This window comes from Pseudophryne corroboree, chromosome 7 (genome assembly GCF_028390025.1).
Source record: "Pseudophryne corroboree isolate aPseCor3 chromosome 7, aPseCor3.hap2, whole genome shotgun sequence".
Classification (NCBI taxonomy): domain Eukaryota; kingdom Metazoa; phylum Chordata; class Amphibia; order Anura; family Myobatrachidae; genus Pseudophryne; species Pseudophryne corroboree.
This window is the reverse complement of record NC_086450.1, coordinates 417,726,118-417,742,670: the sequence shown is the minus strand read 5'-3', so window position 1 is coordinate 417,742,670 and position 16,553 is coordinate 417,726,118. Positions and strand designations below refer to the sequence as shown.

The window sequence follows — 16,553 nt, the reverse complement described above, 5'->3', positions numbered from 1 at the left end:
AGATTATGCAGGTAATGTCACTGGTAACCAGAGACCTTGTACGTCATTTCTCCTCTCCAGGTTTCTAAAAGAACCTTGCTAACCTTCCATGTTACAACTCGGCAGTGGAAACGCCTCTCTGGGAGGAGGAGAGAGATGTCCAGGATACTGATGAGGTCCGTTTTTCGGTTGAGTCTGAACCAGTGTCTCAGAATATCCAGGTGCATTATACAGCAGTTTGTCTGATACTGCAGGTAAAGGAGGCGGACACGTCAAGTCCATCAGGGTTCGACGCCGATGACGAAATGACAGCGACTGGTCCAGTTTCGGATGAGCTGGGCAGGCTCCGGTGGACAGCCGGCAGACACCCGAATACACTTCAGGTATCAAACAATGTTTGTTTTCCTATCCTTTCCCCGCAGACGGCAGGAAAGGATATCAGGGCCTCTCCAAGATATACCCCTCGATGTATCGCCGGTCCAACAAGCTGCCGTTTTCCTGAGGCAACCTTGCTCAGGGGTCCATCGAAGACACATATGCGGCAGCTGGGTTCTACCTTGTCCGGAGCAGGTAGGTTGTGGAACAATTGTCCTCTAGGTTACAGGATGTTTCGCATCAGGATCGTTTGATACTGGGGTACGGGTCAGAATCACGATTCTGCTTTATGTTCTTGGGAGGTTCTGCAGACTCGGAACCTGCATTTTCGCTTGGGCTGTCTTAACCCGACGACCTCTGGGGCGGCAACAGTGACAGGTGAACATGAAATCCTACGGGGCAGAGGGTTCAGGGGAAGGAACTTTCTGCAGGATTTCTTGAGCCATTGGAGGTAAGTCCACTTTGCTTTATCCTACTACTACTGCCCCAGCTCCAAGACAGACCTTTACCGGTCTTTCCTTTAGATTTTTCCGTGCCCTTTCAAGCTTTCCACTCCACACGGGCGATATCTCCGTCGCCACGGGATGTCAGGGTGAAAGGCTGAAGCAGAGTTTCAGCATCCTCGGTCCAGTCTGATTTTAGGTCGTCCTATACACCCACTACAGGTCAGACCTTCCTACCACCTGGAGGGTCCTAGGATGGGCGCATGTCGGTGAGAGAAGGCTTGGGCGGTTACAGACTAGATTTTGGAGTACAACCGTCTCAGGAGTCCCTCGGCAGGGGTCGACCGATTTACGAGGACGAGAGAGTCATACTGCAGGCGGCGCTCCATATGCTCCTAACCGCAAAGGGTGTTGATCACGGTTTTTCACATATCATCTGAATCGGGACAGTTCTCAGGCCTTTGTTTTCTCTTCACGTTCCGAAGCCAGTGAGCTTGGCCAGGCCTATTCGGGCCTTAGATTCCTTTCAGTCTGTGATTGCTAGTTTGACCAAGAAAGGTAGTTTTACGTGTCCTTTTGTCTTTAGGGATGCCGATTTACTGATTTCCGCTGGGTTTCCTCATCGGGCTCAGATTCGCATTACAGGATTCTCATTTTCACTGTCGGTCCTTTCCTTTCGGTCTCTCTTCCGCTCCCACAGGGTTCAGGAAGATCACAGAATAACTCTTTTTCAAGGACAGGAGGTGACGTTGGTTCCCTAATGGGACAATCTACTGCGACTATCCCACTCTGTACATTAGGTGGCTTCTGACTATCCTGAGGATCCAGGAGCTTCTGGTTAGACACAGATCCAATTTATGCTCCTCGTAGACGTTTTCTCAACTCGGTCCGTCAGAGGATTTTTCCTTCCTCGACACCAGGTACTCTATTTCTTCAGTCAAGTTGCGACGCAATGATTGGTCGCCTACATTCCCCTCTGAGCGGGGGACAACAATCTTCTTTCCAGATCAAGCCACCTGGTCAGACTCCCGGGTGAGGGAACATTCCCCAGAGTTTGTCAGCTGGTCCGATGTTGGATCGACCTCAGGACGTTCTGACTGACTCTTTAACCCTTTACTACTCTTGGACGTGAGCAGTAGCCGAGGATGCCCTCAGGGCTCCTGGGAGTTTCTGGTTATTCTATCCTGCCTCCTTTTCTATTTCTACCTCACTTTCGGTAACACAGGAGGGGAATATGCGTGCTAGTCCTCTCGGTGGCTCTGGCTGGGCCACCCATGACTTGAAGATACGGCTACAACTGTTGTCGGTAGAGGAGCCTTGGCTCCTACCTCGACTAGACTGTCTACTTCAACAGGGTCCTTTGCTTTGTTCAATCTTACACTGGTTTCATTTTAACCGTGTGACTGTTCACGGGACCTCAGAAGGGAGGAGTCCCCTAGTTTGGTTAGGCCTACTGGGCCCCGATTTCAGAAGTCTGTTACCTCTTCTCGCTTTTGCCACTTTTGGAAAACGGTATGGGACATAATACGGATAAAAGGGGTTTTCCCTTTCTTTCAGTTACCACTCAACCGTCATCTTGGGTTCCTCTGGGAGGTTTTGCCCTGCTGCGCTTCAAACCATATTGACCTGAATTTTAGGTTTATGTTTTTTTCGGTTTTTCTTCCAAAAGAGATTAGCCTGGCGGCCGTAAGTGCGACCTCTTTTTCAGGGAGTACTCTATTGGCAACTCCCCTGACTGTGCTTCGACCTCGGCGGTCGTTTCTTCCAGAGGGGATGTCCATTTTTCATATAAATCTGACACTGATTTTTCAGTCCTCTCTGAATGTTGTCAGGGCTCGCCAACTCTCTCTACAGAGGTCTCAGGCTATTCGATGAAGTGTTTTTCTTCTTTGTTCTGTACGATGCTCCCGTACTAAATAGCCGGGGTCCCAGCATACGCTGGGCAGTTGGATACATCTGACCATCAGACCGTTTTCTTGGTGGTTACTAGGGAACCTCCGGTTTCCATTTCAGCGCACTTTACGTGCATTGTAAGACCTTCGTGGGCAGCTGCCTGCGGGGTCTCCATGAATATTTTGTCGGGTGGCTACTTGGTCAAACCGACATTCGTTTTGTCAAATTCAACAAGTTTGACACTTTTACGGCCTCGGCATCACTGTTTGGCCGAGCAGTTTTTACAGGACTCTCAGCGCTTCCCACCCGTTTTTTGGGAGCTCTGGGACGTCCCCATTGTAACTACACTCCAGTGGCCCCTAGTGGATGAAGGAGAAATCAGGATTTTGGTACTTACCGATAAATCCCTTTCTCCTATTCCACAGGGGCCACTGGACGCCCGCCCAGCGCTGTTCCTCCTGGTTTTTGGCTTAGCGGTTTGCAGATCACCATATGACTGCTTGTTGAGTTCAGGCTAGCCTGGTTTTTTGTCAGGTTCTGTTCCAGGTTCAGTTTGTGTGCGCCTGGTTTACAGGGAGTCGCTAACCTCCTCTACCTTACGGTTTGGTTACTACAGCTCTCCTCGGGCACAGTTTTACGTAGACTGGCTTGGAGGGGAGATAGTAGGGGAGGAGCTAGCCACAGTGTGAGAATTTTTAAAGTGCCAGCTCCCAACTACTGCCTACTATTCCCCATTGTAACTACACTCCAGTGGCCCCTGTGGAATCGGAGAAAGGGATTTATCGGTAAGTACCAAAATCCTGATATTTGTGTGAGGAGGTAGTCTGTGACCGACTAAAAAAGTTAAAGATTAATAAGTCACCTGGTCCTGATGGAATTCACCCGAGGGTTCTTATGGAGCTGCACGCTGAACTAGCAAGACCTCTATTTTTGATCTTCATGGATTTGGTTAAATCTGGTATGGTTCTCTAGGACTGGCGTATAGCGGAGGTAGTGCCGATATATAAAAAGGGGAGCAAAGCTGAACCAGGTAATTATAGACCAGTTAGTCTTACATCTATAGTGGGGAAAGCATTGGAAGGTATTCTAAGGGACAGTATTCAAAAGTTCCTTGAAGCAAATAAGGTCATTAAAAGGAACCAACATGGATTTGTGAAGGACAAATCATGTCAGACCAACTTACTTGGCTTTTATGAAACCGTAAGTGCGAACCTGGATCAGGGTAAGGAGGTGGATATAATCTTTTTAGACTTTGCCAAAGCTTTCGACACTGCACCACACGTGCGTTTTATCTATAAGCTACAAGAAATAGGGCTAGGGAGCACAATATGCACTTGGGTCAGTAATTGGTTAGATAATAGGGAGCAGCGTGTTGTGGTCAATGGATCATTTTCAAATTGGACTAAAGTACTAAGTGGTGTGCCACAAGGGTCTGTACTTGGACCACTTTTGTTCAACATTTTCATCAACGACCTAACGGTAGGTCTAGAGAGCATGGTGTCAATTTTCGCAGACGATACCAAATTGTGTAAGGTTATAAATACGGAGGGGGATGCTGAGTCTCTTCAGAACGACTTAACTAAACTGGAAGCATGGGCAGTAAAATGGAGAATGAGATTCAACACAGACAAGTGTAAGGTAATGCACTGTGGGGGCAAGACCAAAAATGACATCTACATACTAAATGGGGTAATATTAGGGGATTCTGTACTGGAAAAAGACTCGGGGGCTCACATAGATAACAAATTAAGCAGCAGTACCCAAAGTAGGAGTGCAGCAAAGAAGGCTAATAAGATATTAGCATGCATAAAACGGGGAATTGATGCAAGGGACGAGAGTATTATACTCCCATTATATAAATCACTAGTGAGGCGACATCTTGAATACTGTGTGCAATTTTGGGCACCATATTACAAAAAGGATATCCTGGAGCTAGAAAATGTTCAGAGGCGGGCGACCAAACTAATCAAGGGCATGGAGACGCTGGAATACGAGGAAAGGCTTGCAAGGCTAGGCATGTTTACATTGAAAAAGAGGAGACTAAGAGGGGACATCTACAAATATATAAGGGGTCAATACACAGAGCTTGGGAGGGACCTGTTTTCTATAAGATCAGCACAGAGGACACGTGATCATTCCCTTAGGTTAGAGGAGAGGAGTTTCCGCACATTGAGGCGAGAAGGTTTTTTCACAGTAAGGACAATACGTGTTTGGAATTCCCTGCCTGAGAGAGTAGTAACTGCGGACTCAGTCAACACTTTTAAGATTGGGTTAGATAAATTCCTATTGGATAAAGATATTCAGGGTTATGGTGCGTAGGCATGCATTATAGTTAATTTAACTAGTCCTAACATAAAAATAACATCATATAATAAGACTGCATAGGAGACCACAAATACAGTATGTTTTCAACCTTAAGGTCCATACACACTTAACGATAAAATGAGCGACGTCGCTCATTTTCCCCCTCCTTGAGCGACGTCACTCATTTTATCGTTAAGTGTGTATGCCGCCAGCGACGACCGATGCGCGGCCCCGCGGGTCGGCAACGATCGTCGCTGTCGGTAGGGCACGCATGAAGGATGTGGACTGTCGTCCACGACCTTCATGCAGGGCTGGCGGGGGCGTGACGTCACTGAGCGATATGAGCGGTCATATTGCTCAGTGCGTACAGGCGGCCGCCAACCGGCCGGCCCGGGAGGGGGAAACGTTAGACGATGTCGCTCACAGAGCGACATCGTCTAATGTGTATGGGCTTTTAGTTACTATGTTACTATGTATATGGCTTCGTCTTACTACCTGTATATTTCTCGAACAGCTGCACATTTGCTTGTGGTTTCTAGATTGGCTCTGTGTACAGTTGGCAGCGTATTTGGGGCTTGTTTACCAGGCTGTATCTATGTAATATCTCTGGTGCTTCCCTCCTGCAGCCATGCCCAGTCGCTGGCGGCGTTACAAGCTTACTCCCATTGGCTTGCTCGCTACTACAGTGAAGTTCAGCGTCAGAACCCTGAGCAGTTTATCTCTATCATCTCCACGGCGATGGAGGCCCTTCCCCTGCTCATCAGCACAAAGGTGAGGCAACGTGGAAGCGGATTGGGTTAAATGCCCCTCGGAGATATATACCTGATGCCACCTCACCGCCTCCTTTCCTGCCTTTTCAGGTACAAGAGAAGCTGCTGCTTTCTGCATGCCATCTACTGGTTTCTGTGGCGACAACGGTGCGGCCTGTGTTTCTCATCAACATTCCTGCCGTCCAGAAGGTCTTCAGCCGAGTGACAGACAGCTCCGCACAGAGGCTGCCAGAAGAGGTGGGTTATATGCCGTGTAAGTGGGGGTATCAGGCGGTGCATATGGGGGGTAATTCCAAGTTGATCGCAGCAGGAAATTTTTTAGCAGTTGGGCAAAACCATGTGCACTGCAGGGGGGGGCAGATATAACATTTGCAGAGAGAGTAAGATTTGGGTGGGTTATTTTGTTTCTGTGCAGGGTAAATACTGGCTGCTTTATTTTTACACTGCAAATTAGACTGCAGATTGAACTCACCACACCCAAATCTATCTCTCTCTGCACATGTTATATCTGCCTCCCCTGCAGTGCACATGGTTTTCCCCAACTGCTAAAAATTTCCTGCTGCGATCAACTTGGAATTACCCCCATGGTTTGTCACTTTCCCAGTTCACGCAAAGTAGCCACATTCCTCAACTTCTGAGATGTAGTCATTATGTTGACACTTAGTGTCAACAAACATAATATTAGCACCACAAAGTCAACAGTTATGATGTCTGCATTGAATGTGTCGGCATCTGCAGAATGTACACTTGTTTACAATGTTGACATGTTAAATTCTGACATTCCCCACAGAGCGGATGTTTAGGGTTAGGCTGTGGGAGTTTAGGCACTGGGTGGAGGATTAGGTTAGCAATAGTTCTGCAGGAAAAGCCAGAGGTCACTGTCAGCTGACTGCCATATCCGGAGGGCCCCACTGGAGCTGCCAAACTCGCCAAACCAGGTAAGCTGCCACTGGGCAACCAGGGAGGTTTTATCGGTGTTGACGCGGTCAATGTTCACACGCTGCTTGTCATCATCTACATGTTGACAAAATATACCAAACCCCAACACCTAGCACAGCATCATTTAAGCCGTCCTGCAATGTATAAGCCCCTTTGTTAATAGGCACAAAATGAGGATCCTAGTTCATCCGGTTTCCTGCCAAGCTGCTTGTGTGCACAGGTGCTGTTATTTCCCATAGCGACCTATAATCCATGTACAGGACATGTTTTGTTTTGTTTTTCCTCATGGGGATCATTGTTCCCTAGTGCACTTTCTTCCATATACTGCAGGGGTGGGGAACCTTTGGCCCTCCCGCTGTTGTTGAATTACATATATCAGCATACCATGCTATAGTTTTGCTGTTTGGTCATGCTAAAACTGTTGCAGGGCATGCTGGGGGATGTGTGGTTCGACAACAACTGGAAAGCCACAGTTCCCCACCCCTGATATACTGGATGCTGCACAAGTGGTATAAAACCAGCTCCAGCATGGCTGTCTGCAGACAATGGGTGCTTCTCAGTCCATCTACCACTGGTTCCATGGGTGTGATTCCATGCTTTTGCTCTCTTCTATGCAGGCTCAGGTGCTCCTGTGTCGGGCTCTATCTAATGTCCTGCTCCTCCCGTGGCCAAATGTTCCTGAGGGCGACCAGCATTGGGGAGAACGCTCCAGTCACCACACCAACCTCTTGAGCGCTTTGACCAGAGACTACCGCCAGCTGAAGGGCAGCACCCCTCCTCAGAGGAAAGGCCAAATGGAGGCCAGTAAGTAGCTTCATTCACATGGATCGCCTCCTGGTACATTTCACTTGTAACACTTATATTTACCATAGTTCCCTGCTAGCGCTGATCATCTTCATTCTCTTATCCCGTAGTTGCTTAAATTACCCTTTTTCCCCCCTCTCACACGGTGCGCCCTTCTCTTCCAGCCAAGCGGGTGATCTGTCAGACGCTGGGAGTGCTGCGGGACATTGTAGAGAACATCTCCGGTGAGGGCACAAAGCCTCGCCAGATTTGTTACCAGTCGATGCAGGAGGCGGCACAGCTCTCCCTCACCCTTTTCCCGGCATATATCCACCAGTCCGGTAAGTAGAACCCCTTTGTCCGTGACTTACACACAAGTTCAGAGACTGGGGTTGGTACACGTGAAAAGTTGTAGAAAACGTCACAAAACTCTTCTGCTATTATATGCTCATTATCCCATCTGCATGGGGCCACCAATAGGAATCGGGCCATTTACACAGAGTTGTTGGGCTCCTACTACCCATTCTTACCCCCTCATAAGACAAGGAAGTTCCATGTGACCTGCACCGTAGATTGTAGACACGGCTCCCGGCTTTAGACTGATGGCCAGCTAATCTGTACACACGGTTTGTAAGTGAATCTAATGTGTGTGTATGTATGATAGATAGATAGATATCTTTATATTATATGTGTGTATGTATATGTTATCACGCCGCCTCTTTTTTTTTTTTTTTTTTTTTTTTTTTAATTCACTTTTATACAGTATAGTAAGATTACCTTTATATGTCTTTACTTACAATCCTTGATGAGCTTCTGGTACATTTCCATTGTTTGCCTTCTCTTCACCAGAATCCCATTAGCTTTTCTCAGAGGTCTAATCTCTGCAGCCCGCAGTGTAATTAAAGTGAGATAAATATATGCCAATACAATAGCGTGTGCATGTGGACTAATAACTGGGGGATATGGGAGATCCTTGGATAGTGGTCAAGTTTGTGAGGATAAGCGAGGAGGCGGAGACAGCGGACACAACTGCCCTAGGTTGATATTTATAGCCTTAAAGTGTAACGCACAGCTAGGTCACTGCACTGGGCGTCATTTATACGGGCACTTAAATCCTAATGTAAGTTTGTTTATTTTTTAAGTACTGTTGGGAAATTAGAACAGGTGTCTAGGGGGGAGAAGCCTTCTGGTTCCATTTGGGGGCATAGCACCAGCTTTAGTATAGATTCATTTAAATCCGTGAACTAGCGAGTTAAAAATTAGGTTTGCAGGACCTGCTGGGACTTGTTGCTCCGCACCAGTTGCAGTGCCGAAGGTTAATGGCGTGCTGTTTAGGAGACTTGGCCACCCAGGTAGACCCTACTTCCTTCTGCTGTATGGAAGCTCCTGATCACCTTTTCTGTCTGCAGATGTGACGGAAGAAATGCTCAGCTTTTTCTTAGCATTGTTTCAAGGACTTCGAGTACAAATGGGAGTTCCTTTCACCGAGCAGATTATTCAGACCTTTCTCAACATGTTTACCAGGTAACGATTGTTCTTCCAGTATAACAGCGGGCTGTCTGGACGTGGGGCTTTCCCCGTGCTAACATCCATGGCCTATAGAGTGTGTTATGCCACTGCTGCTCGGGCTGTAAAAGATGTCAGGGGTATTTTTATTTTGTTTTTATTTAGTACTGTACAAAATATGATCAAGGAAGGAATCCCTCCCTAACTTCCTGTTTGCACAAATGTTGTTAGCTATACATAACTGCATGTTAAGGTGTGTACACACGGTAAGATCTTTTCTACCGATTCTGACTATATAGTCAGAATCGGAAGAAAAGATAGTGCAGATCGCAAGGTGACAGTCACCTTGCGATCCGATGCCGATGCGCGGCCCCGCGCGGTCGGCATCGGCCGAAAAAATAGGCTGTGCAGGCAAGTCAATCCTGACTATCTCTATAGAAGAGATAGTCAGGATTGACACTTAGCCAAAATCGCACAGAACCAGGTTCGCAAGCACACTCATGTGCTTGCGATACTGGCTAAGTGCCGACCCGGCCCCCCGTCGCACAGTGAGAATCGGATAAGTCCGAATCTCACCATGTGTACACGGCCTTACACAGCTATACTTACAACCTAAAACTAAATCTACTTATATTTACGGTTATAGCTCTCTAGTTTCTTCTGTATTCAGGTATAAAGTTAACAACCTTTTCAACAGTTATGAATATTCATGAACTTCCCATGCAACGTTGGAGCATGCTCCTGAGAAACACTGTGTGCACTCATCATCCCGCCAGCTTCCAGTACATTGGTTCTGAGTGATCATGTGACTTCTGCTCAAAAACCCCCCAGCTAGAATAGATTAAATCAAGCCTAATACCTAGAAAGGAAGGGGCATAGATTCATTACTGTCCATATTAGTTTGTTAAAAACTGTTTACTGCAGTTTAATCATTTTTTATTATTATTTTTTTTTGTGTACTGTTAATGTTTTTCTTCAATGTTGCATGAGTAGATTTGTTTTAAGTTACTAATACTTATACACTTTGGACTGTTCATATAAACATTTTGAAAGACACCTGCTATGAACCAGCTAATGGTTAGTCTCGGGTGCAGTGCGATTCGCCGGCTGTCCAGATCCCGACCGCCAGAATGCCGGCAGCGGGGCGAGTGGAAAAGAGCGCCACGCTATTTATTCTTCCTCCAGGGATGTCGTGGACACCCCAAGAGGGAGAATAGTTGTCTATCCCGGCGGTCTGGATCCCAGTACCGGTAAGCTGAGTGCCGGGATCCCGACAGCCGGTATATCGAATGCCACCCGTTAGTCCCATGTTGCTGGTCCATTGTGAAATTTAGTAGTACTGTATGTTGTAGTCGCTTGTTAATATTTAATGAATGTCTTTTGTCCCGTACTGATTGGGTAGTTCAGCCAGGCTGTTATCCGTAATGCCTAATGTGTCGGCCTTTTGCAGGGAGCAGCTGGCAGAGAGTATACTGCAGGAGGGCAGTGCCGGCTGCCACGTGGTGGAGAGATTCCTGAAGATCCTGCAGGTTGTAGTACAGGAACCTGGTCAGGCTTTTAAACCTTTCCTTCCTAGTATCCTGTCCCTCTGCATGGAGCAGCTGTACCCCATCATTGCGGAGGTAAGAGATGGATTGATACTATTGCCCTGTACCCTGCCTCTCTTCCTATTACTGCCCCTTTTGTCTCCTTTTATTTGTCTCTCTAAACACGTTCTCCTCTCCTGGATCCTCCTGCAGCGCCCATCCCCGGATGTGAAATCTGAGCTGTTTGAGCTGCTTTTCCAACTTCTCCATCACAACTGGAGGTATTTCTACCGCTCCTCGGTTCTGGCCAGTGTACACAGAGATGGTGCGGATGAGCCTATGGAGAACCAGGCACAGTTCATTGGGGTCATGCAGGTGGGTACAGAACCTAAACATCTCTCACGGAGGGGCACAGATAAAGGCTGATGCCAGTAGGATAGGTGTGGCTCGCTGAATGGAGGCTGACTGCCCACCTTGCTTCCCTGTACATGTTGATTAGTGACAGGTGCCTGAATGATTACTGCTGTGGTAATAGCAATGTATAGAGCACAGATTGTGGGGAATATCTAATTGTTCTAAATATCCCGTGATGTTTTTCCTGTATCTTAAGGCCTTTGGTCAGTCGTTCCTGCAGCCTGATATCCATCTTTTCAAACAAAATCTCAGCTACCTGGAGACCCTAAACAGCAAACACAAGTTGTACCATAAGGTGAGACCTTACAGAAGTCACTTGGTATCTAGCTATGGTTCCTGTGACAGTAACTTGGTTAAGGTAAAAGAAACCGGCAGTGACGTCTCCAGCAAGTATTACTATGGTCATAGTACAATTAGTCACTGGTCTGTCAGCACAGAGTTCCCATCTCCTGATGCACTATGATACCTCTCCCTGTTCCAGTGTCTACTGTTTGTGGAGTCCTGTCCTCTGACCACTGGTCTCCTCTACATCTCTTCTTCTAGAAGCTGTTCCGAGACGTGATGCTCCCCCAGTTTGTCAGTGTTTTACTTCAGGTCCTTATTCACAAGTCCCATGACCTCCTTCAGGAGGAAATCGGTATTGCGGTCTACAACATGGCATCTGTGGACTTCAATTCGTTCTTCTCTGCTTTCTTGACTGAGTTCTTAGCTGGCTGCCAGGGCTTGGACAGCGGCCAGAAGAATGTCCTTGCCCGCAACTTTAAGATGGAACGGGTAAGACTGGCTTGACGCCTTTTGTATATTCTAAATTAAGCTGTGTTGGTTTTCTCTCTTTTTTTTTTTTTTTTTTCTCTTTGAAGCCACCATAATGTGCGCTTAACTGGTGTTTGAGTGAGCATCAATGTATGTGATGCATTGTGCAGTTATTAGTGAGACATTATGAAGGGGAGGGGGAGGGGGGGGAATAAAAATACCTGCCGGGGGCTGTGAACAAAAATCTGCAGGTTTGATGGTATTGTAAGTGCGCACATACGTGTGCCGTGACGTCATCGCAGGTAATTGGATTCCCCCCTATTTTAGTTAAGCCAGTAAAATGGCTGCCTCTACTGTGAGTGGGCGATGCACTTTTTCCCTGGCATCCAGAGGAATACAGCTCTGATGCCAGCAGTTATACCATTGCATTAACACTATGTAAGAAAGAAGTGTAAAACCTACATTGCCTCTTATAAATTTCATCTGCTTTTACTTTTTCCCCGACAGGACCTGCCTTCGTTTACCCAGAGTGTGCATCGCTTGGTCAATGACCTCCGATACTACAGGCTCTGCAATGACAGCCTCCCCCCAGGAACTGTGAAACTGTGACAGGCCCACTCCCCGCTGACGCCTATCTCTCTGCATCGATAGTCTTAACTCGCCCGCTACAGATGTGAAGCCCCCGCTACTCCACTCATCTTGAGTTTTTTTGTTTTGTTTGTTTTTTATGACTTTTGGACGATTTTTAGCACTTTCTCTCTGAGAGATCTCGGTGCCTCCTGGTTTCTCCATTTAATCCCTTTGTTTAAGGGGTTGTTTATAAATCCCGCTGTGGACTCGGGGGTTAAGTAAAAACTCCTCGTCCTTTTTAACTGCAATATCTTAAATTTCACAAACCTTCAATATCATTCCCTGATATCGGAGAATGTGGGTGGCCGTCACCCGTTTTGGACACTGATGTCTGGATTTTAAAAGACTGTATAGTCCAATTACCTGCCCCAGTCACTTGGGATGCACACAATTTATGATGTAATGTTTTATATATAAATATATTATTTTTTATTTTATTTTTTGTTTTGTTATCATTCCATTGTGAAATTGCAAAATCGCTTCTCGCGAATAAAATGAATGCCTTGTTTATATCTGCTGGTCTGTTTTTCAGCATAGAATTGGGGCTGTTTTGTTTTTTGTGTGTCTTAATTTACGTAGGTTGTCTTTAATATAGGGACATGTCACAGCGAATGTGACATGCAATATTCAGACACCCCTTCTAAAATTAAAGTCTCAGAACCCCAGTCGTTCTTCATTACTAGAATAGTAGAGCAACTTATAGCCGAATGTTCATTGCAGCACGGAATATTAAGAAGAGTACTAATCATGTAGGAAGGAGTGACCCTGTCCGCTAATTTCATTGTTTTAGGGAAGACAAAGGTATATGTGACAGGTTTTAGGGAAGACAAAGGTATATGTGACAGGGGCTGTGTCCTGATGTGAGGAGGGGAATGGAGGCAGCAGGAAGCCACAGACTGAGATGAATACAGTGGAAGGAGAGCAGATTCCCCCAGCAGCACAGAGTATATCAGGAGATGACTTACAGTAGGTGTGACTGGGAGCATGTATGCAGCAGGAAGCCAGTCACATGATGGGTAGTAATTTGAGTTTCTCTTGTAAAGGAAGATTTTTGTTCTTCTACGCCAGAAATTTTCAACCTTTTACAACTCGCGGCACACTGAACAAGTATTAAATATTGCCAAGGCACACACAAATATAATAGTGATGCATGGTGCAGTTGCATGTCCTTGGATGTCATGTCGCAGCTTCTCCATAGGTAACGCCTGAGTCACGTCTGAGAAAGCCAGAAGACCCCCAACAATGTCTGGGCCCAAAATAAGAACTGGCTCTGCAACCACTAAACCCATCAGTACTGATCGTTCCAGGGCCTCAGTAGCAGCAAAACACTGACGGGCCTGGCTCTGCTTCTATGGCGGCACACCTGGAGACTGCTCAGGGCACACTAGTGTGCCACGGCACAGTGGTTGAAAAACACTGTTCTACGCTTTAGAGAATGACAACATTTTTTCTCATACGTGCTAGAGGATGCTGGGGTCCACTTCATGACCATGGGGTATAGACGGTTCCGCAGGAGCCATGGGCACTCTTAAGACTTTTCAATGGGTGTGAACTGGCTCCTCCCTCTATGCCCCTCCTCCAGACCTCAGTTTTAGAAATGTGCCCAGGCAGACTGGATGCACTCTAGGGGAGCTCTACTGAGCTTCTCTGAAAAGACTTGTGTTCGGTTTTTTGTTTTCAGGGAGAACTGCTGGCAACAGTCTCCCTGCTTCGTGGGACTGAGGGGGCAGAAGTAGGAACCAACTTCCTGAAGAGTTTCATGGCTCTGCTTCTGGCTGACAGGACACCATTAGCTCCTGAAGGGTACTGAACGCTAGCCGTGTCTAGATGCTCACTCCCACAGCACGCCGTCACCCGCCTCACAGAGCCAGAAGACAGGTGAGTTAGAAGAAGACAGATCTTCTATCAAGAAAAGTGACGGCTGAGGTACAGCGCGGCTGGCGGGAGCGTACCACGCCATTGCAGTCCACACACACAGGCACTGCAGGGCAGCAAAAACACCTCTATAAACTGGCAAAAAAGGGGGCATAAGATGCCCAGGCACAGCCCTACCCCCGCCAGCATAAATATTCTGAAAAGTTTCTGAGGTAAAAAGGGCGGAGCTTCTTTCTCAGGCAGCTAGCACACTGCTCAGTGCCATTTTCTCTCTCCTCAGGCTGCAGAGACATCGCTGGTCCTCCTTCACTTCTGACTACAAGTATGAGGGTGCAAAACGGGGGGGGGGGGGGGGGGCACAAGCGAATTTGGTGCTTTACAAGTGTGTTTTACTGTGTAAAAAGCGCTGCATGTCAGTGGGCATTTTGTGTTCTCAGGCATTAGATACTGGCGCTGGGGTTAAGTGAACTGGCTGCTCCTAAACTGTGTCCCGCTGACAGATTTTACTGTGGGTCTGTCCCCTATAAGTTCCAGTGTGTCTGTGTTGTACACATGTGTAAGACATGTCAGAGGCAGGGAGTTCCTCCCCGAAGGAAACCATTTTAGGGACACAGAAGTGTAATGTGGTGGCGCTGCCGGCACACCAAGAGCCTGCATGGGTGAAAGAAATACGTGATAGTATGCATCATATCAATAGGAGATTAGATAAGTCTGAATCTCATGCTGAGTGCTGGAGAAAATCTGTGGAGGATGTGATTTTTCAGGGCTCTGTTCTTTCATCTGCAGGCGACCCCTCTGGGTCACATAAGAGACCATTTGCGAATATTGTGAATACTGATACCGACACGGACACTGATTCTTGTGTCGACGATAGTGACTCCAGAGAAATAGATCATAAATTGGCAAAAAATATACAATATATGATTGTGGCTATAAGGGAAGTTCTGGAAGTCAGGGAAGCCACTCCTGTACCTCAGGAGAAGGCTTATTTCTATAAAGGTACAGTATGGGATTAGGTGCGCCAAAGGGACAAATTGGTGCTTGTTTGAAAAGGGATGATGTGTGAAATGATAGTCAAACTAATTTTTGAATCTCACAAAGGTGTTCTTTTATTTAAATCAGAAAAAAAAGGGGGGGGGGGAGGGGTGATAATGGATATGGAGAAAAGGGGAGTGAAAGAGCTGGGGGGAGGGGGAAGGAAAAAGGTTGTGAAAAAATTTGTAAATGTCTCAATATCCGTATTAATGGATATATTTTTGGGTTAGTATAACGTATTGGAGGCACTCGGGTCAGTGGCGTCCCACCTCTGTAGTGCCTATAGTCTTGTAATGCTGTCCAGAGCCTGTATGTGGTAATACAGAAATTGAGACATTTACAAATTTTTTCACAACCTTTTTCCTTCCCCCTCCCCCCAGCTCTTTCACTCCCCTTTTCTCCATATCCATCATCACCCCTCCCCCCCCCCCCCCCCCCCTTTTCTCTGACGTCCTAAGTGGATGCTGGGGACTCCGTCAGGACCATGGGGATTAGCGGCTCCGCAGGAGACAGGGCACAAAACTAAAGCTTTAGGATCAGGTGGTGTGTACTGGCTCCTCCCCCTATGACCCTCCTCCAAGCCTCAGTTAGGTTTTTGTGCCCGTCCGAGCAGGGTGCAATCTAGGTGGCTCTCTTAAGGAGCTGCTTAGAAAAAGTTTTTAGGTTTCTTATTTTCAGTGAGTCCTGCTGGCAACAGGCTCACTGCATCGAGGGACTTAGGGGAGAGAAGTTCAACTCACCTGCGTGCAGGATGGATTGGCTTCTTAGGCTACTGGACACCATTAGCTCCAGAGGGAGTCGGAACACAGGTCTCACCCTGGGGTTCGTCCCGGAGCCGGGCCGCCGACCCCCCTTGCAGATGCTGAAGATTGAAGGTCCAGAAACCGGCGGCAGAAGGCTTTTCAGTCTTCATGAAGGTAGCGCACAGCACTGCAGCTGTGCGCCATTGTTGTCACACACTTCACACCAACGGTCACGGAGGGTGCAGGGCGTTGCTGGGGGCGCCCTGGGCAGCAATGTATAATACCTTATTCTGGCTAAAAATACATCACATATAGCCCCTGGAGGCTATATGGATGTATTTAACCCCTGCCAGGTCTCAGAAAAACGGGAGAAGAAGCCCGCCGAAAAGGGGGCGGGGCCTATTCTCCTCAGCACACAGCGCCATTTTCCCTCACAGAAATGCTGGTGGGAAGGCTCCCAGGCTCTCCCCTGCACTGCACTACAGAAACAGGGTTAAAACAGAGAGGGGGGGCACTTATTTGGCGATATGTATATATATATATTAAAATGCTATAAGGGAAAAACACTTATATAAAGGTTGTCCC

The 16,553-nt window shown here is 47.2% G+C and overlaps 1 protein-coding gene across 1 annotated transcript in view; it reads left to right on the top strand.

The window, feature by feature from the left end:
• Positions 1-12,827, top strand: part of XPO6 (exportin 6) — a 92,140-nt gene extending 79,313 nt beyond the window's left edge. Inside the window, exons 15-24 of the mRNA XM_063934774.1 lie at positions 5,621-5,765; positions 5,855-6,001; positions 7,321-7,507; positions 7,672-7,827; positions 8,896-9,010; positions 10,443-10,614; positions 10,732-10,893; positions 11,129-11,227; positions 11,476-11,706; positions 12,193-12,827. Of these exons, the coding sequence (XP_063790844.1) occupies positions 5,621-5,765; positions 5,855-6,001; positions 7,321-7,507; positions 7,672-7,827; positions 8,896-9,010; positions 10,443-10,614; positions 10,732-10,893; positions 11,129-11,227; positions 11,476-11,706; positions 12,193-12,294 (1,516 nt within the window). The 3' untranslated portion in view covers positions 12,295-12,827. The remainder of the gene's footprint in view (positions 1-5,620; positions 5,766-5,854; positions 6,002-7,320; positions 7,508-7,671; positions 7,828-8,895; positions 9,011-10,442; positions 10,615-10,731; positions 10,894-11,128; positions 11,228-11,475; positions 11,707-12,192) is intronic.
• The last annotated feature ends 3,726 nt before the right edge of the window (positions 12,828-16,553 follow it).